Genomic DNA, 21,345 nt, shown 5'->3' on the forward strand with positions numbered 1-21,345 from the left:
TGCTGCTAGTCTCTGACTAGTGGTGCAGGAAGATACCGAATGCTGCAGGGAGTCCATTATTTGTTCTTTGATGGCAGGTACAAATGCGAAGGGGTTATGATATGTTCGATGTGGAATACAGCGATCCTCCGTTTTGGTGGTAGATATGGTTGTAGGAATCTTGGTGACTATTATGCCTGCCCTCATGTTTCCATGTGTTCCATCATTGGATCACTCTCATATCTGAATGACCCACAGATCTGCAGACTGTGCTTTCTCACATGAGTATGTGGCATCTCCGTGCCCTTCACAGTGATCACTGAACATATGAAGCCGTCCACATCCCTTATACACCATACTAGGCTTGGTAATAACACTAAATGTGAACAACATTCTACCTATCATGGAAGATTGCATCTCTAATCTACCTACCTGCTATACCAATGTGTGTGTGTGTGTGTGTGTGTGTGTGTCCAAAGTTATGTTGACATCCGACCATGACTTCTGCTGCTTCACTTTTTTTGTTGGGCAGTGTGACATACTAAATAGAGTGGGACTTACTGTCTCACTAACTTTAGCACTTTGAGTTATCATTTTCGTGTTCCTTTTGATAACAGTTAGTATCAATAATATTTAATGGCTGAAAAGTAAATGGTGATACTACACATACCCAATCAAGTATGAGGGTCCATCATGGATGTGAACATTGCTATACCATTAATACAGTTCAAAATACAGTGAGGCATATTATTTTTCGCAGTAACAAATTGTTGCCAAAGGTGAAAAAGTGGTAACTGACCTGAAAACCTCCTAGGACCGACTACAGACCTGATCTTTGATGCCACCAAGCCACTCCATTAACCGCTTAAAGCTGAGTGGCGCGAATTTGCATCATACCTGTGCGATGCTAATAAATGGAAGATTAACTGTTTTTGAGCACAGGAGCATTAGCTGCAGATTTTACACAAAGCTACCAACACTTGTGACCTATGTTGACATCTCCCTTTTTTTTCAGATATGTCTATTATTATTATTATTATTATTATTATTATTATTTTATTTCTTTCTTTTGTGTAGGAATTTATTCAGGCATTAAGGGACTAAGTTACACTACTCAGCAAAACTTAAGGATGAGCTTTATAAAGTAACATGAGATACTAACTACTAGGTGGAAATAAATGAAAAGTGTGGGAGCGTGTTGCTAAAGGTCTTCCAGTCATGCACAGAAAGTAGGACGTCACAAGATAGAGGTTAGTGTGACTAGCGCCAAATGAGGCTGGCCCCCACAGCAAGAGGCAGTGAAAGGAATGGGAAAAGACAGCATATGTCAATCAGTGAACAGTTACGGTGCACTGGTGGTGGTCTTCATTACAGTGTAGCTCAAAGATAACATTTGGATGTCTTCACATGGGAAAGAATTGTTTGGAAACCATAAGATGGTCATAGTGTGAAAAGTGTAGCCCCAGAGATCGGGATTGGTCAAAGCATTGCTTCACGTGCATGAGGAGCATTTCAAACCACAGGCACTGCTGTCCATAGGCAACAGGCAAGAAGAGACGTCAAACAGTGAGTGCAATTGCAGCCACATTGAACATGAATCAAAGGGACTCAACCCATAGTGCCACAGCAATTGCTTGGGGTGGTCCCTCTGCCCATCGACCAGTATGTTGTTTTCTGTTGACACGCACACATCAGTGATGGTGCTAAGTGCATAGGGACTGAACTAAAGAGGAATGGGATCATGTACCCTTCGTAGGTGAGAACAGATTCAGTCTGAGTAGTCCTTGTGGACATATATAGTGAGAGGTGGGAACACGTAATGCGCACAGGAACATAGTCGAACATGTTTGTTTTTGTAGCACAGGTGCTGGTGTGGTAAGGCACAATGTTGCATGGGGAAACTTCTCTCCAAAGCTAAGAAGGCAGTACAATCACTGGTCAACATTATTGTGACATTGTTCTGCTTTCCCATGTGTGTTGTCCCAGGGGTGCATTTGCCCCTGCCTCCATTTTTACGGATGACAGTGTGCGACTGCATCAAACAGTACGGATGGAGGAGCTGGAACCAGGGGACATGCAGTGTATGGACTGGCCTGTCCATTGCCCCCGATTTAAATCACATCAAGCACATGCGGGATGCGTTTGGAAGACAAAGTAATGCAGCTTGCCTATATGCACACCAACTACTATCCAACTGGTGGGGGAAAACAACTCCTTACCACCTTGTGGCCATCATGGAATCACGTTGTAGAGCATACATTGCTGTCCATGGTAATCACGTACCCTATTAAGAACCGTGTCCCACCTTTTATAACATTGATGGGGCCATCACAAATCATGTTGACTTCAGTATAATTAGTGACTTATAAGAAAAGTGTTATTTCTGTTTATCTCATTGTTTATTTCTTTTAGTTACCTTCTGTACTATACTGTACAGTTCTTTCTATGTGTGGTCCAAGTGTCATCGAGCTGTGTCACTTGGCAGTAGATTAGATTAGATTAATACTTGTTCCATAGATCATGAATACGACACTTCGTAATGATGTGGAACGTGTCAGGTTAATAAAAGATGTCTGTACAAGAAATTACATTACACAAAATATTGCATGACACTAATGATTAAGGTTTTTTTTTTTTTTTTTTTTTTATTATATATATATATATATATATATCTAAAAATTCAGCCAATGAGTAGAAGGAGTTGTCATCTAGAAATTCTTTTAATTTATATTTAAATGTTAGTTGGCTATCTGTCAGGCTTTTGATGCTGTTTGGTATGATTAAGGTTTTTTTTTTTTTTTTTTTTACTTGGTTTATATCTAAAAATTCAGCCAATGAGTAGAAGGAGTTGTCATCTAGAAATTCTTTTAATTTATTTTTAAATGTTAGTTGGCTATCTGTCAGGCTTTTGATGCTGTTTGGTAGGTGCCCAAAGACTTTTGTGGCAGCATAATTTACCCCTTTCTGTGCCAAAGTCAGATTTAACCCTGCATAGTGAAGATCATCCTTTCTCCTGGTGTTATAGGTATGCACAATGCTATTACTTTTGAATTGGGTTGGATTATTATCAACAAATTTCATAAGGGAATATATATACTGTGAGGATCCCTAGATCCTTAAATAGATGTCTGCAGGATGACCGTGGGTGGGCTCCAGCAATTATTCTGATTACACGTTTTTGTGCAATGAATACTTTTCTACTCAACGATGAATTACCCCAGAATATGATGCCATACGAAAGCAGTGAATGAAAGTAGGCATAGTAAGCTAATTTACTGAGATTCTTATCACCAAAATTTGCAATAACCCTAATAGCATACGTAGCTGAACTCAGACGTTTCAGCAGACCATCAATGTGTTGCTTCCAGTTTAACCTCTCATCAATGGACACACCTAAAAATTTTGAAAATTCTACCTCAGCTACAGACTTCTGTTCAAATTCTATATTTATTACTGGAGTTGTGCCATTTACTGTACGGAACTGTATATACTGTGTTTTATCAAAATTTAAAGAGAGTCCTTTTGCTGAGAACCACTTAATAATTTTGTGAAAAACATCATTTACAATTACATCACTTAGTTCTTGGTTTTTGGATGTTATTACTATACTTGTATCATCAGCAAAAAGAACTAGCTTTGCATCTTCATCGATGTGGAATGGTAAGTCATTAATGTATATCAAGAACAGTAAAGGACCTAAGACCAAACCCTGTGGGACCCCGTGCTTGATAGCACCCCAGTTTGAGGAATCAGCTGTTGTTTTAACATTACACGAACCACTTATTTCAGCTTTCTGCATTCTTCCAGTTAAGTATGAATTAAACCATTTGTGCACTGCCCCACTCAAACCATAATGATTTAGCTTATCTAAAAGAATTCCATGATTTACACAATCAAAGGCCTTTGAGAGATCACAAAAAATACCAATGGGTGATGTCCGGTTATTCAGAGCATTTAATATTTGATCAGTGAAAGCATATATAGCATTTTCTGTTGAAAAGCCTTTCTGAAAACCAAACTGACATTTTGTTAGTACTTTATTTTTACAAATATGGGAGGCTACTCTTGAATACATTACTTTCTCAAAAATTTTTGATAGAGCTGTCAGAAGAGAGATTGGGCGGTAGTTGTTGACATCCGACGTATCCCCCTTTTTATGCAATGGTTTTACAATGGCATATTTCAGTCTATCAGGGAAAACACCCTGCTCCAAAGAGCTATTACATACGAGGCTGAGAATCCTACTTATCTGTGGGGAACAAGCTTTAAGTACTTTGCTGGAAATGCCATCAATTCCGTAAGAGCTTTTACTTTTCAGTGAGTTTATTATTTTACTGATTTCAGGGGGAGAGGTTGGTGGAATTACAGTTGTTTCAAACTGTGCAGGTATGGCCTCTTCTATTAATAGCCTTGCCTCTTCTAGTGAAGATCTAGATCCTATTTTCTCCACAACATTTAAAAAATGATTATTCAAAATATTTTCAATTTCTGATTGTTTGTTAGTGCACTTGTCATTCAGTTTTATTGCACTAAAGTCTTCCTGTGCTCTTGGTTGCCCTGTTTCCCTTTCAATAATATTCCAAATTGCTTTAATTTTATTATCAGAGTTACTGATCTCAGACATGATACACATGCTTCTGGACTTTTTAATAACTTTTCTTAGTACCGCACAATAGTTTTTATAATATTGAACAATTTCGGGGTCAGTACTCCCTCTTGCTGTTAGATACAGTTCTCTTTTACGGTTGCAAGATATTCTTATTCCTTTAGTTAGCCAAGGTTTTTTATATGTTTTCTTGGAATTATGTTTAACTATTTTCTTGGGAAAACAATTTTCAAATACCCTTAAAAATGTATTGTGAAATAAGTTATATTACAAGTTTGCATCGGGTTCCTTATACACTTCATCCCAGTCTAGCTGCTGTAGGCTTTCCCTAAAGTTTGCAATATTTATATTGTTAATTGAACGCACTGCTTTGAAAGTCTGATTTGTTATACTGCATGGAGCTATGTCATGTACTGTAACAAGCTGTGCACTATGATCTGAAAGACCATTCTCAACAGGATAAGCATTTATGTCCTTAAACTTATCTTGGTCTATAAAAAAGTTATCTATCAATGTACTGCTGTTCTTTGTTATCCGAGTAGGAAAATCAATGACGGAGCTCAAATTGAAAGAACTGAGTAATACTAAAAGGTCATTCTTCCTATTACACTCTTTCAGGGAATCAACACTGAAATCCCCACAAATGATAATTTGCTTCCCCCTGTCTGACAGATAGCACAACAAAGCATCCAAGTTTTCTAGAAATAGCTGGAAATTCCCTGAGGGGGACCTATACACTGTTACAATTATGAAAGTGCCATCATTTAGTTTAAGTTCAGTGGCACATGCTTCCATATGTTGTTCTACACAAAATTTTTTAGTTTCTAAATTTTTTGCACTGTGGAAGCTTTTGACATATATGGCAACTCCTCCGCTCATCATATTATCTCTACTTACATGTGCAGCTAATTTGTACCCATTGATGCTAACCTTTTGCATATCAGTGACAATGTGATGCTCAGACAGGCAAAGTATATCTATTACATTCTTGGTTTCTATATCTTCTAAACAAAGCAGAAGCTCATCAATTTTATTCTTCAATCCCCCAATATTTTGATGAAATATACTAACATTATTTTTCACTTTACTTTTGTGAGTATCTTGAACTTTTTTAACATCTTTAGTACTCGCCTGGCTGAGTTTCCCACTGGACACTGATCTTACACTAAAAAAGAGTTTCCACCATGAGATGTAGTTCCTCCCCCCTTTAAATTTCCTGCTATCAGCCCAGCCAGTTTACCCTTCCCTTTCCTGTTGAGGTGTAGGCCATGTCTAGTATAGTCCCACCTACAGAGTGAATCAACAGGAACCACACCAATGTGTGACCCTGCACCAGATCCAAGTAGCCGTTCCAACTCCAAATTAACTCTCCTGACAGAAGAGGTCAAATGAGGTCGGTCGTGGCGCTCCAGAACCGACACAAACCCAACACTGGTATGATTCGATGCCGATGCAATCTTTGCCAGGTCACACTTTATGCTGTGCCCCGGATCTCTGTCAATACTGTTGCCCGGCCCACCCACAATAACCACGGTGTCTTCCTTAGTAAAACCTTTACATAGTGAACCTAAATCCTCTGTAACCTGCCCAAGTTCAGCACTAGGTTTGAAAAAACTTGTGACCTGGTAATCCAACCCTAATTCATCCTGCAGAAGCTGGCCCACACCCCTAGCATGCGAACTACCTAGCAACAAGACTTTCTTTCTCTTTGCAGACTTCCCTACATTCTTAATCAATTTGCTGCTGAAAGCTTGTTGAGCCCTGTCTACATCTACTTCTGTGAGAGGCTCATCAGTTTCTGACTGAGGCAACAGGTCAAACCTATTTTGTACATTAATAACAAAGCTGTCAGAAGAATTTCTTGGCCTGTTCCTCATGCCTGTTGCCACTTCCCACCCCTGTTTACCCTTCTCCCCCCTTAACCTGCCCAGTTCTCGCCTAGCCTCATCTAACTCAGCCTGAAGGGCAGCAATTTTCCCCTCCTGTTCCACAATCTTCCTATCTCTACTGCATAGCCTACAGAACCACTGAAGAGTCTCGCTCATTTTCCCAATTCCCATGCCACTACAGTCGCCCCAATGAAAAAAGTTACTACATCCATCACACCAGACCCCGGAGCTAACGATCCTACGGCACGTCAGGCACTTTACACTCATGGTACAAATCGATTTTAGTGACAGAAAGACAATTAAGTTACCGGAAAACAATGAAAATACGTGTACGAAAAATTAGGCCTACTCGCGACTATGTAAACAGTGGTTCAGAAGTTTTTTACTAGAAATTACTTAAGAGATGACGATACTCTACAGATATAAAGGGGCAGCAAACGTATTTAGCACACTAAACTATCAGTAAATGCACTTAAGATTGCGGTATGAAGTTTAATCTGAAAACTCAAAAGTTCGGCCTGGCCGCGATATGTAAACAAAACGAACTTTACGTGATTACTGTGAAAATACGCGAGTAAGACAAAAACCTTTAATGGTACACTTGCAGAGCACTATAATTAACGTAATAAATTAGTTTAAAGTGTTAAAAAAACAGTTTATTACTACTTAAATTACTTATCTTGTACAAGAGCTGTGACTCAGACGTCCTTGTAGCAGGCACAGGGCTACCAACCGATGTGTCATGTGCAAGTTACTTTGTCGCTAAGTTTTGTACATCATTGTATATATTCAAAGTAATTATAAATCGCATGAAGTTAGTCACAGAATGATTAGAGTGGCTTAAGGGAAACATCAGACAACATTTTATGTGTGATTATGTCAGTGTATACATATAATAATTTGTTATTTTTGCTAATATTGTAGTCATGTGTGTGTACTTAAAATTTGCTAAGATAACATTTTTTGCAGGCAAAGAAGAAGTTACATGACTCTGTTGACACATACATAAGAGAACAGATAGATGTGGCAGGCCAGGCAATTTGCAATGCTGTTCTAGACAAAATAACTAATGGTGACACTATACTCACGTATGGATGGTGAGTTGCAATTTGATAGCATAGTCTTGTACACTTTTCATTGAATCATGGTTCTTCAATAAAATTGGTGTGGCACCATTAAAGCAGTTATTAATCTTCAGAATATGCGAGGTATGAACAAAAAGTAAAAGAATTTTTTTTTTAATTTAACAGGCTTTTATACATCCAGTTTTCAATTTTTTTTATCTTGTTGGTGCACATGGTATATTTGCATTTTCAGCAGTTTTGAATGTTTAGTTTATAGTTGACAATCAGAAAAATTACTTGTGTTTTTGAATGCTCGGTGAAGTATTACTTGAAAAAGATGGATCAAAGAATTTGCATTAAATTTTGGTCGAAAAATGGAATAAAGTGCAGCACTACATTCAAAATGTTGACTGAGGTTTTTGGCAAATTTACTATGAGTAAGACATCAGTTTGAGTCATGGATGTTTGAATCGGAGTCGAAAACTCGTTGAAGATGACAACCACTGTAGATGCCCTAGCACATAAATTTCTGATGAAAATGTGGAAGAAGTAAAGAAAATTATTCTGGAAAATCCCAGCCACCATCAGAGGGGCTGCTGATGATGTTGGCATATCCGTTGGCTCATGCCAACCAATTTTTTTCAGGTGTTTTCAGTATGAAATGTAAAGCAGGAAAGTTTGTTCTGAAATTGTTCAACTTTGGCCAAAAACAATGTCGCATAGACATCTCTTGGGAATTTCTGAATGAAGTTGACAACGATCCAGAACTTATAAAGAAGGTTATAACACATTATGAAACACGAGTATATGGGTATAACATTGAAACTAAGGCCCAATCGTTCCAATGGAAACTACCTGAACAGCCAAATGAAAAAAATTAACAAGTTCAATCGCATGTAAAGCTTGTTTTCAATGTTTTCTTCAATTACAACGGTGTATTACATCATGAGTTCCTGCCTTATGATCGTATGGTCAATAAGAAATACTACCTGGAAGTTATGTGCCATTTTCATAAAGCAACCCAAAGAAAATGACCGGAATTGTTGCAAAAGAACTCGTGGAAATTGCATCACAATAATCCCCACACTCACACCTGAATATATGTTCATGATTTTTTTGGCAAAAAAAAAAAACCTTTTTTTATTGCCTTAGCTACTGTATTCTCTGGAAAGGGCCCCCTCGTCTTCTTTATGTTCCTGAGGCTGATGAGAACCATGAAAGTATGTCGTTTGGCTACCATTGATGTGAGAAAAACAGAATTGCTGGAGGAAAGGTGACTGTCAGAAGTGCTTCCAAGATTGGAAAAAGCACTGGCACGAGTGTATTATATCTGAGTGGGATTACTTTGAAGAGGGGACAGAGTTGATGTTGATGAATAAATAAAGATTATTAGAGAAAAACAAAAACCTCCATTACTTGCTAATCATATCTCGTATATCAACTTATAATTCAAAAGCTTTTCAGGCCAAATACAAATGCTGGGAGAGGGACATAGGAGAAAAAGGAAATTCTGAAAATACCTAAATTAAGGAATGGTTCTCAAGTAATTGAGTTAATGCTAGAGACTATAAATGGTTTACCAAATTGAACAGAAAGATAGCAAGTTAGTATAATCTGTTTAATACAACTTGTTGCTCAGTCAGTAAAATTAGCTCGTCTTCGATTTCTAGATTTTTATTTGCTTTCTTTTACACTTCAGAGCACTAAAATTGTTTGTCATATGTTTAGCTGACAGCAATTAATTGAACTTAAAACTGTGTACTAATTTTAGTAGTTGCATGGTATCCTTATGTAATTTAGCTGGTATGAATGGGAGTGAGACCAAACAATGGAAACTCCAGGATGGAATGTAACAATTGGGAGTGAGATCTGATGGATACAGTCTTACTGTATTGTCAGATTCCTTGCCATTAGATTCTGCATTCGGCTAAACATGATATTTCAAAATTCCATATTCCATTTAACACCATTTTTCAGATGAAATAGTGTGCTTTTTATCTGTCAGAACTAATGCCACACAAGAGATATCCCCCCCCCCCCCCTCCCCCAGCCAACAGTCTATAGGTTGCAGAAATGATTAAAACAATCTGCTGGCTGAAGCAAAGAACTGTGGTTTATTACACGTTCAGTGCTGAAGGACACAGGCGTGACAACTTGTGGCTCATATTTCATTCCATGTCTGTTAAGGGGGGTAGGATGTCAAATGGGGCCGACTTGGAGCAGGAGAGGCACCACAGGACATTTTAATTTCCACTATCTATACCTTTACAAGTAACTTCATAAAACTTTGTCAGCATGACCAGGAAGGATTCAGGATTAACACTAGTACCAACGGAAGTTCAAAAACATAACAAAATAAATTTTTTACATGTGAAATTTCATCATTTTTTCACTTACTATTGGCTGCATTTGTTGCTATAGGTACACTTTTCTTCATAAGTAAGAGAGACTGTTCGATGAATTTTGCACAGCATACAAACCATACTTACAGGTGTCTGAAACTCTAGAATCAATTTAATTTATGAAACAATGAATGAGCTGTTAAGTTTTAAACTTTATGTTTAGAAAGAAGTCAAATTTTGTAGTTAATTATCTCAATTTTTACCACAGTTTTTAATAGATTTGGAAAATTCTAGAGTTTCAAACACCTGTAAGTATGGTTTGTATGGTGTGCAAAATTCATCAAAGAATCTCTCTTACTGGTGAAGAAAAATGTACCTATAGCAACAAATGCAGCCAATAGTAAGCGAAAAAATGATGTATTCCACTGCTATGAGTGTTAATCCCAAATCCTTCCTGGTCATGCTGACAAAGTTTTATGAATTTATTTGTAAAAGTATAGACAGTAGAAAATAAAATGTCCTGTGGTGCCTCTCCTACTCCAAGTCGGCCTGTTTGACGTCCTATCCCCCTTTAAGCGCTACTCCAGATGTAACTGTGTAATACTTTTTAACACATGACATAGAATCTTATAAAGACAATGGCTTAATTTAAGCCAGGTGTCGAACCCCATCTTAACATGATTAAAACAAAATACTCATTGTCCTAGCAGGCTGGGGACTATATTTGCAAATCTCAGGACAGTACATTGCTGTTAGTCACATTTATCCCGTTTTGACATTGCATGTTTACACGGTATCATTAGACAGCTACAATGGTGCATACCTTGACACTTAGTGTGCGCTTTCTTCTGTGAATAGAATGAGGGAGAGGGGTCATCTCTGATGAGACATCAGTTGAGCAAGATATAGTACAGCAATTATTCTGAGAATGGCAGCCAGGCAGGCCTGCGACATAGTTGAATGCACTATCTGCTGGAAAACTCAGAAGAATATAAGACATTATACTGAAAAAGCCTACATTCTCATTAAAATCAGTTAAGCTTTTATTGGTATAACATCACTGGTAAAGGGAGAGATGTACAGAAGAAACAATACTAAAAAAAGTGTGTGAGACCCACTGTAAATCATGAGTTAAAAGCAGTGTGGTTCAGATTGCTTTCAGATTTAGGTTTCCTGTAGTTCACCAAAGTCGCTTAAAGTGAATGGCAGGATGGTACTTTAAAAGGTAATAGTTTTCTTCACATTTATGTCTAAATCTAGGTTGTAGTCTGTCTCTAATGACCTCATTCTCAAAGGGTGCTAAAATCTGTCTTCCCTGCTCCTTTCCTGTTTCCTAGCTGCCAAAACAAGAACAACTTTAAAGGAGCCAATAGTCACAAATTTTAAAAAGTTTAGATTTTATGCCAGAACAGAGGCAGAGACTTAGAATTAACAATGAAATGGCCCTTCTTAGTGGGCCAATTTTGCAAAAGCATGACAGTGCAATGTTCCACAGTCTGCAAGTTTATATGATTCATGAAATGCCACTAAGTCATGCAGTTATTGTGAAGGAATCGTGAATCAGCAGACCTGGATTATTTATTTGCATTGATGCATTACTGAAAAAGATTTTTGTAAGGATTGATGTCCCACTTTAACTGATGAACCGAGGTTAAGGAGTCGCAACTCTTTCCTGTAGCAAGCCAGCTGCACAAGATCCAACCACTGGACTGGAAACATGTTAACAATAACAGTTTAGTCTCCAAGTTTCTGTTTATGGTATCTTTGGTGGCCTCATTAGAGAAAAGCATCTCATGATAACTCCCCAGTAACAATATGATTTACTCCCACTTTAACTCCAGGTAACTGTTTGCTCCCTAATCTGACACAAAACTGCCACATCAGCTGAGGCTAAATCACTGTACACTTAACTTTGAAAGTCACAACTGCCAATGAGGAATTACTATAACAAAGCTGCGTCTCTAGAATCTCGTGCACCTGTGCTAGAACTGTGAAGTTTCTCTGTGAAATTTAAAACTGCTGATAGCATTCCATATCCACATCTCATCAGTCTTGCGTCCTTCCCTCCACAAGGGTCCATAACTAACTGTATGATTTTGCAAGTTAAAGTCACTTCAAAAATTTAGACTTCTTAGCCAGTTGGCTATCAAGCTACAGAATGCCATTTGTTTAGCACCCTTGATAGCTAAAAACACTATAACTCATGACAAAATTTGTAAATTATCTTGCAGAAAAATTCCAGTGACATCACTGTTATTGTTCTGAATACACAGTGTATTGAAGGCATCCCAAACTGCCACGCTAAGCTCAGATTTGGAGATCATCTCCTCAGCCCAACCAGACCGCCAACAAACAAAGTATCCCATTGCTTATGAGGATTTTTACATTTCATGTTGTGAATGGTAGAATAATAATAAAGAACTATGTGAAGCAATTGCACAAACTGTGTAAGTTGGTAAAGGATGACTCATAATTGCCAATAATTGTTTAACTGCTTAACAGAATATCATTTTGTTTAATCAAACAATGGGAATTCCTGGTTGGAATATCAACAATACTATGAATGGGTATATCACTGCTCGTTATAAAGACAACACATTGAAATTTTGACAGGCACAATGAAAAGACTGCTACACATTGAGCTTACAGCCAAAGTCTCTTTCAGAAAGAAGAAGAAAAACTCACAGTTCACCCAACCAAGCACACCCCTTGCACACATGATAGCTATCTCTGGTCACTCTGGCCAAAATGCAACTGTATTGTTCCAGCAGTAGCAGCAATCCAGAGTGGGGCAGGGAAGGGGGGGGGGGGGGGGGAGGGATAGCAGGATATGGCTGGAGGGAGAGGAGTCAGCGCTGCCTGCAGGAGCGTGCAGGTAGTAGGAGGCACGATAAGGCTACCAGGAGCAGCATCAGGAGGCTGTAGGAGGAGGGGAGCAGAAAAGGAGAGGAGCAGAGAAGGGGAAAAGAAGGTGGTTGCAGTGGCAGAGAGTGGTGCACAGTGAGGGTGAGGGGACGTGAATTTGGAGGAGGTCATAAGAGAGAAGAGGTGAAACTGTTGGCTGGAGGCTGTGGGGACAGTAGGTTACCTTAGGTTGAGGCCAGGATGATTTCTGGACCAGAGAATGTGTTGTAAGGATAACTTCCAACGATGCAGTTCAGAAAAGCTGGTGGTGGAGGGCAGGATCCAGATGGTCTGGGTTGTGAAGTAGGTAGTTGAAATCGAGCATCTAATGTTCTGCTGCATTTTGTGCCAAAGGTGGTCCACTTTTCTCTTAGCCACACTTTGGCAGTGGTCATCCATCCACGTGGACAGCTGGCTGGTAGACATACCAATTTTAAAAAAATTAAAAAACTGTGCAGTGATTGCAGCAGACCTGGTATATGATATGGCTTTTTTCACTGGTGGCCTTGCCTGTGACGCGGCTGGAATAGGAGGTGCTGGGTGGGTGGATTTGGCAGTTCTTGCACCTGGGTCTTCCACAGGCATGTGATCCCTGTGACAAAGGGTTAGGATTATGAGTGACATAGATGTGGGCTAGGATGTTGTGGGGTTTGGGTGGATGATGGAACACCACTTAATGAGGTAGGGAAGGATCTTGGGTAGGATTTCCCTTGTTTCAGGGCGTGCTGATAGATAATCAAAGCCCCGGCAAAGGATATGGCTCATTTGTTCCAGTCCAGGGTGGTACTGGGTGATGAAGGGGGCACTCCCTTTTAGCTGACTTTTAGCAGTGGTGGGAGGATTGGGGGTGTGTGGGAAATCTTTTTGCAGATCAGGTCTGGGGGACAGTGTCTGTCTGTGAAAGCCTTTGTGAGTCCTTGAGCAAACTGGGTAAGGGAATTTTTATCACAGCAGATGCACTGTCCCTGAGTGACCAGGCTGTGTGGCAGGGATAGCAGCTGTTGAAATGCAGGCACGGTTGGTGGGTTTAATGTAGACGAAGCTGTGAATGGACCCATCAGAAAGAAGCAGGTCAACGTCCAGGAAGGTGGCATCCTGGGTTGGGAAAGACCAGGTAAAGCAGATGAAAAAGAAGTTGTTGAAGTTGTGAAGGAATCGGGATAGGGTGCCTTGGCCCTGAGTCCAGATAATGAAGATATCATCAGTGAACCTGAACCAGGCAAGGGGTTTAGGGTTACGGGAGACTAGGAAGATTTCCTCTAGGTGGCACATAAACAGGTTGGCATAAGAGGGTGTGATGCGGGTTCTCATGCTATACCATTGATTTGTTTGTATACCCCCCTTCAGAGGAGAAGTAGAAGTGTGTTAGGGAATAAAGTTAGTAAGGCGTACGAGGAGTGAGGTAGTGGTTTTGGAGTCTGAACAACAGTGGGAGAGGTAGTGTTCAATAGCAGGGAGACCATGGGCATGAGGGATGTTGGTGTACAACATCAACATTCAGTAGGATCCAAGAGGTAAAGGAGTGTGGTTGGTGGAGGGGTGGTGAAGTAAGTTGTTCATATGTATGACTTGGGAGGCTCAATTTCGGGTAGCTGATTGGAGGTGTTGAGGCTTGTGGATTTTGGAGATCAGGTGGAAGGTGTGTGTGTGTGTGTGTGTGTGTGTGTGTGTGTGTGTGTGTGTGTGTGTGTCAATTCAAAGGGGTGAGAAGGGAAATGAGTTCAGGAGAGAGGTTTTCTGACGTGTGTAAGGCTTTGAGCAGAGATTGGAGGTTGTGTTGGACTTCCGGCATGGGATCACTGGCATAGTTTGTAGATTGCGGGGTCAGACAACTGGCAGAGGCCTTCAGGCAGGCAGTTGCTTAACCATTGATAATGGCACTATTCAAACCTCTTTTTTTGCAGTTAGGATGATTAGGTCAGGATCTGTTCTGAGGCTGTGTTTGTCTGTCCTTTCTTCTGGTGAAAAGTTGTTTTTGGGAAGGGACGTGGGGAAGGAGGTGAGGCCAAGTTGGATTCTTGAAACATGGTGGTTAGGTTAGAGGCAGGGAGGATCACAGGTGGATGGAGGTATGAACGGGGATTAGGTTGGAGGGATTTGTGGCAAAGGAGTGTTCCCATTGGGAGAAGGAGAGTAGGTCTTTGTCAAGTCCAGCATGGTTAAATTTGGGTGCAGGGCTGATGGTGAGGCCTTTGGATAGGACTAGGAGTTCTGTGGGGCATAAGATTTTGGTGTAAAGGTTAAAAACAATGTTCTGGGATTGCTTCAGATCTGGATGTAGTGGAGTGGGACAAGGAATTTCGGTTAGCTATGCAGAGTGTGGGTGCTGTGAGGGGTTGACAAGGACGAACACTGTGGGTAGGGTAGGAATTGGGTTGGCAGTAGGATGTCAGCAGACTGGATAACTTACAGAGGTGTGTCTAGAATGCTCTTCAGAGATATGATGCGTGTGATAGGGATTGCATAAGTAGCAGTATCTTCTTGAGGGAGCAGAGGTGGTTCTGGGATGCCTATGCTTGGAGATGCATTTTTGCAATAGTAGATTTGTGAGGGACAGAGACTGGTGGAATCTGAATAGGTAGAGGTCAGTTGAAAGAAGGGAATGGGGCTACCCTTCCCTATTCCCAACCCCACTCCGGATTGACGCTTGCACTCTCTGCAGAACAGTTGAATACTGGCCAGAGTGACTGGAGATAGTGGTCATGTGTGTGAAGTGTGCTTGCTTGTGCGAATGTGTTTTCCTTTCCGAAGAGGGCTTTGGCTGAAAGCTCAATGTCTAACAGTCTTTTCTTTGTTTTTGTGTGCAACTAAGCATGTTGTCTTTATGCTGAGTAGAAATCTGCCTTTTCATAATATTTTGTTTAGTAATCTATAACTATTATTAATTTATAAACAATTTTCTTTATTTTCAGTTCTTCGTTGTTGACGAGAATTCTGCTGAAGGCTCATGATAGCGGGAAAAGATTTCATGTTGTTGTGGCAGATGGGCGGCCATGGCTTGAAGGGCGGGAAATGTTGCGCCGACTTGTGAAGCATGGCCTAAAATGTTCATATGTATTGTTACCTGCTGCCAGTTTCATCATGCGTGAGGTAAGGCTCAATCTCCCATGCCTGTAAAAGTTTTATCATGATTTAAAGCAAAGAGAAAAGTAGAATGCCCGTATAACAGTGTGATATAACAGCAAAAGATTGGCAAAATGAGATGATGAGCAGCTGTGGCATGTCAGACTGGTGGTTTTTCATCAACAGCTCTTTTGCCCAGATAGACAGATAATAAATCTGGAAAAGTAAATGAAACATTAAATACACTACTGGCCATTAAAATTGCTACACCAAGAAGAAATGCAGATGATAAACAGGTATTCATTGGACAAATATATTATACTAGAACTGACCTGTGATTACATTTTCACGCAATTTGGTTGCATAGGTCCTGAGAAATGAGTACCCCGAACAACCAACTCTGGCCGTAATAACGGCCTTGATACCCCTGGGCATTGAGTCAAACAGAGCTTGGATGGCGTGTACAGGTACAGCTGCCCATACAGCTTCAACACAATTACACAGTTCATCAAGAGTAGTGACTGGCGTATTGTGACGGCCTGTTGCTCGGTCACCATTGACCAGGCGATTTCAATTGGTGAGAGATCTGGAGAATGTGCTAGCCAGGGCAGCAATCGAACATTTTCTGTATCCAGAAAGGCCCGTACAGGACCTGCGACATGCGATTGTGCATTGTCCTGCTGAAATGTAGGGTTTCGCATTGATCAAATGAAGGTAAGAGCCACGGGATCGTAACTCATCTGAAATGTAATGTCCATTTTTCAAAGTTCTGTCAATGCGAACAAGAGGTGGCCGAGACGTGTAACCGATGGCACCCCATATCATCACGCTGGGTGATACGCCAGTATGGCGATGACGAATACACGCTTCCAGTGTGTGTTCAGCACAATGTCGCCAAACACGGATGTGACCATCATGATGCTGTAAACAGAAACTGGATTCATCCGAAAAAATGACGTTTTGTCATTCGTGCACCCAGGTTTGTTGTTGAGTACACCATCGCAGGCGCTCCTGTCTGTGATGCAGCGTCAAGGGTAACCGCAGCCATGGTCTCTGAGCTGATAGTAGCTGATAGTCCTGGCTGCTGCAAACGATGTCGAACTGTTCGTGCAGATGGTTGTTGTCTTGCAAACGTCCCCATCTGTTGTCTCAGGGATCGAGACGTGGCTGGACGATCTGTTACAACTGTGCAGATAAGATGCCTGTCATCTCGACTGTTAGTGTTATGGGGTCGTTGGGATCCAGCACGGCGTTCCGTATTACCCTCCCGAATCCATGGTTTCCATATTCTGCTAACAGTCATTGGATCTCGACCAACGCGAGCCTCAATGTCGCGATATGATAAACCGCAATCACTATAGGCTACAATCCAACCTTCAAAGTCGGAAATGTGATGGTACACATTTCTCCTCCTTACATGAGGCATCACAGCAATGTTTCACCAGGCAATGCTGGTCAACTGCTGTTTGTGTATGAGGAATCAGTTAGAAACTTCCCTCGTGTCAGCACGTTGTAGGTGTCACCACCGGCACCAATCTTGTGTGAATGCTCTGAAAAGCTCACAGCACCTTCTTCCTGTCAGTTAAATTTCTCGTCTGTAGCACGTCATCTTCGTGGTGTAGCAATTTTAATGGCCAGTAGTGTAAGTGTGGAAGGGAAGGTGTGTGTGTGTGGGGGGGGGGGGGGGGGTAATATTAGTTTTGGATGACGATGATGATGATGATGATGACAGCTGAAGAGAGATAGTGAAACCCGATGCCGGCACATAGACTGTTCCAAGCAAACAGCACCAAGGGGGCCACCGAGTTTTAACGTCCCTATTAGACTTACGGGTCACTGTCAACTGTGTCACATACCCTTACTTCATGAGACACTGCAGAGAGATTTGGTATTTAATCCAGGAAATTGGCGCAAAGTCTGATGATCAGGAATTTACGCCACCACCTCTGTCCCGCTTGCCAGCCAAATACTGACATTGAAAATGTATTCCATTGCCAGTATTTGAGCCAGCTTACTCCCAGTTCAAGCACCATTGACCAAGCGTGCGTTAGTGACCTTTGCCTTGGAGACGGATACTAGGATGATAGTATTTCTACAGCTTACCCCACCCCTGGAGAGACATTTTTTAAATTTTTTAAAAATTGTGGTTAATGTTTACTGAATGTTTACTGCTTGCATACTTGTAGTAGATGAAGAAACACTAATTATAATGCAAAATTGATGTAGTCCTTAATTGGCTATCTCATAAATTCATCCAGTTTGGGCACTTATTTACTAAGAATGAAAGCTGTTTGGAATGTTATTCAAAAAACAAGTACAGTATATATTTGGAGGTTTTATTCATATTTGAATACATATACACCAAAACTCAATTAAAATACACTTTTTTTTTGCTGAAGCTGTCATTTTATTTGAAACCAGATGTTTTACTCCACATTGTTGACCACCCTCAAACATTTGGTCATTGTCAAGAGGATTTGTATTCAAGCTTTTAAGTACACATTAACTGATGATATATGATGCTAAATTGAAGAACCAAATGTGATCCTATTTACATAGTCACTATTTAGTCTCTTCCCATTCAGTGGTGTTGTGTGGCTGCACTTAATTTTTAATCTGGACATACTTGTGCACACTGTTATATGATAAGCTGTAGTAGTATGGTTAATAGTCAGTTGGGATGCTAATGTTATTGAAGTACTCTCTAATGTTCGGTTCTTTATTATGAAATAAACTACATTCTGTTAATTTTATGCATATCAACATATGCATTTGAAAATATCGAACTAAAAATTGACCAAGAGTGTGGTGTAAAACATTTATTGTGTAAAAAAAACTCTTTTAATACTTAGTGGATTAATTAATAAAAATGGAACCAACTTGCCACTGCACAATCACGTGAGACAATATCACAATAATTTGGATTCAAGGATTATTGTATTCATACTGTGCATCTCTTGTAATGAGAAATAATACTTCTTTATAGTCAAATTATCTGTTTGTTTAAAAACCTATGTAATCACATTGGAATCATCCACATTTCCACAGGCAACAAAGGTATTACTTGGAGCCCATGCACTTCTGGCAAATGGATATGTGATGTCTCGCGCAGGGGCCTCGCAAATAGCTTTGCTTGCTCACGCTTACAATGTGCCAGTCTTGGTTTGCTGTGAAACACACAAATTTAGTGAAAGAGTGCAGACTGACTCCTTTGTCTACAATGAACTTGGTAAGTAGGCACAAGTCACAACTGTAAGTAAAAATAGTTAGATATCTTTATTGTATTGTATAAAATATTTAACAGTGTTAAATAGTTTACCAAATTCATGTTTCAAATGGTGATGAAGAACACAGTTAAGTTGCATGTAATTGTTTCTGTGTGAATGGGGATCTCAAGAAGCATATTAGGTCTTGCCGTTGGTGATTTGTATGCAAATCAGAGTCTTGTTTAGTCACCAAGTGAGGTGGCAGAGAGGTTAAGACACTGGACTCAACAGTAGTAAAGATCAGGGCTAAAATCCACATACAACAGATTTAGGATTTTAACAATTTCTGTAAATCACTTGAGGCAAATGCAGGGATGATTCCTTTGACCAGGACTGAGCTGATTTCATTCCTTGTCCAAGCTTGAGCTCCATTTCTAATTACCTCATTTTGACAGAATCTTAATCAGGGAAAAGTTTTCATTTGTTCTTTAATGCCATCATTATAACTTCGACTGCAGTCATAACTGTATTGTAGGGTCAACTAAAACTCATTTTTGGGGCCACATGCTGCAGAGCTGTGCATGCAACATTGTGTAAGGAGTAGTGTGTTTGAAAATACTCATTAGTCCTGTCTGTGAACTTTAAGCTTTCCCCAGTTAAAAGATGTTTGGATAACTTCTGGGACTGCAGATAGGTAAATTTGTCAGAAAGTGTTGACATTTCGAAAGGTAAACCCCCGCACCTCACCTCCTCCCTGCTGCCACCCCTAATTTTCAAAAATGGTAGATTCCGGGATGGTCCATTTCAGCAAGAACTATTGGCTCGATCCAACTGATGTTTGTGAGAATGCATAATGCAACGCAGCTGTGGGTTTGCATGGCAAATGCACCAAACCGCCGCCACTGGGGCGTATTATTCGTTCATTTTCTTGTTGATTAAAATAATAAAGATCTGGACAAATCAAATCAGGTGGATTGACAGATGTATAGCACCTTAGGACCAAATAAACCATATTTAAGGTGGGAAAAGAAATCACTTCTTTGATGAGGAAGCAGATAGTAATGCAGCCTTTTCCAGATTTATCTTTATCATTTACCAGATGAAGATATAATTCATAGCTCCTTCCTTGTTGTGGCACATTTCATTCTGGCCTCGAACTTAGTGTCTTGACTCAGATTCCTAATCGTGTTCCTGCAAAAAGAGCAACGACTGTGTCATGAACCTCAGGAAACTTTTATTAAAAGATATAGTTCATTCTACAACCTTTTGTATGTTAGCACACTTGTTTCTGCTGCAAAGTACAACACTTTATTTTTCCATGCTGGCGTTGGATGAGAAACATCTCCACAAGATATAATTGTATTCAGTCTGTATTATGCTTTCATACTTTACTTTTTGTTGCTGGAAAAACCAATGATTTATCAGTGTCTTGACATTGTAATGCGATATAGCCTCCAATGTATTTCAGCACATCTGGGAGAACATGAGAGTTTACAGAGTTGTCGCACGCTGTTCCCAAATCTCTTAATTAGATTTTTTTTTTTTCATCTTTCGCAGTTTCTGGTATTTCTTATACTTGTGATTCATTAGCATCGTTTCCCACAGTGTCCATGTAGTATAGTGGTTTAGAAACACTCATCATATGCTGAAGATTGTGTGATTCAATCTCATCAGGTGCTTTTTTATTTTTATATGCATAACTTTTATCGTTATTATATTGATTTAAAATTATTTTTTTATTTGCACTTTTTCATTTGGAACCTATGTCCATATTTTTTATGTATTAACTTTGATTTAATTTCTACCATTTTATCATTTTACACTGCTGGAAAACAAAACTTAGTGCACCTGGCAAAACAACATGGATGCGCTGATGGCATATGCCACTTGGGAGATGATAGGTGTACTGATAATGGTTTCAACATCATCCATCAACAGACAGAATAGTGGCATAGTTACCATAGTGGCATTTGTGTCTGCTCTTTAATATGAATGCTCATAGTGAGAAGGCTCAGTGTGATGCAAACATGGAGCAAGCAGGCAACCATGCCACGGAGACCAACTTGTACTTTCTACAGCCAACTGAGCGAGTTTGAAAGGAATTAATTTGTGGCCTTCTGAGTGGTGAGATGGACGTTTTAGAGCACCACACAAGTTGGACATATTGTATCAGCTGTGGAGCGATGCTGGTATCGGTGGTCATGTGGACATTCTCACCTTTAGAAATGGTACTGTATGTCTGCACAGCACGAGTGCCCACCAGGATCATCATATTGTGAAGGGCAGCAATGG

General features: G+C 40.0%; 1 protein-coding gene across 9 annotated transcripts in view; it reads left to right on the forward strand.

The window, feature by feature from the left end:
* The window catches only part of LOC126282287 (translation initiation factor eIF-2B subunit delta-like), a 111,891-nt gene that overhangs the window by 70,768 nt on the left and 19,778 nt on the right, over positions 1-21,345 (forward strand). For all 9 annotated transcript variants that reach the window (XM_049981950.1, XM_049981970.1, XM_049981977.1 and 6 more), the window contains 3 exons: positions 7,444-7,571; positions 15,697-15,874; positions 18,896-19,076. In XM_049981950.1, the coding sequence (XP_049837907.1) occupies positions 7,444-7,571; positions 15,697-15,874; positions 18,896-19,076 (487 nt within the window). The remainder of the gene's footprint in view (positions 1-7,443; positions 7,572-15,696; positions 15,875-18,895; positions 19,077-21,345) is intronic.

This window comes from Schistocerca gregaria, chromosome 1, assembly GCF_023897955.1.
Source record: "Schistocerca gregaria isolate iqSchGreg1 chromosome 1, iqSchGreg1.2, whole genome shotgun sequence".
Lineage (NCBI taxonomy): Eukaryota > Metazoa > Arthropoda > Insecta > Orthoptera > Acrididae > Schistocerca > Schistocerca gregaria.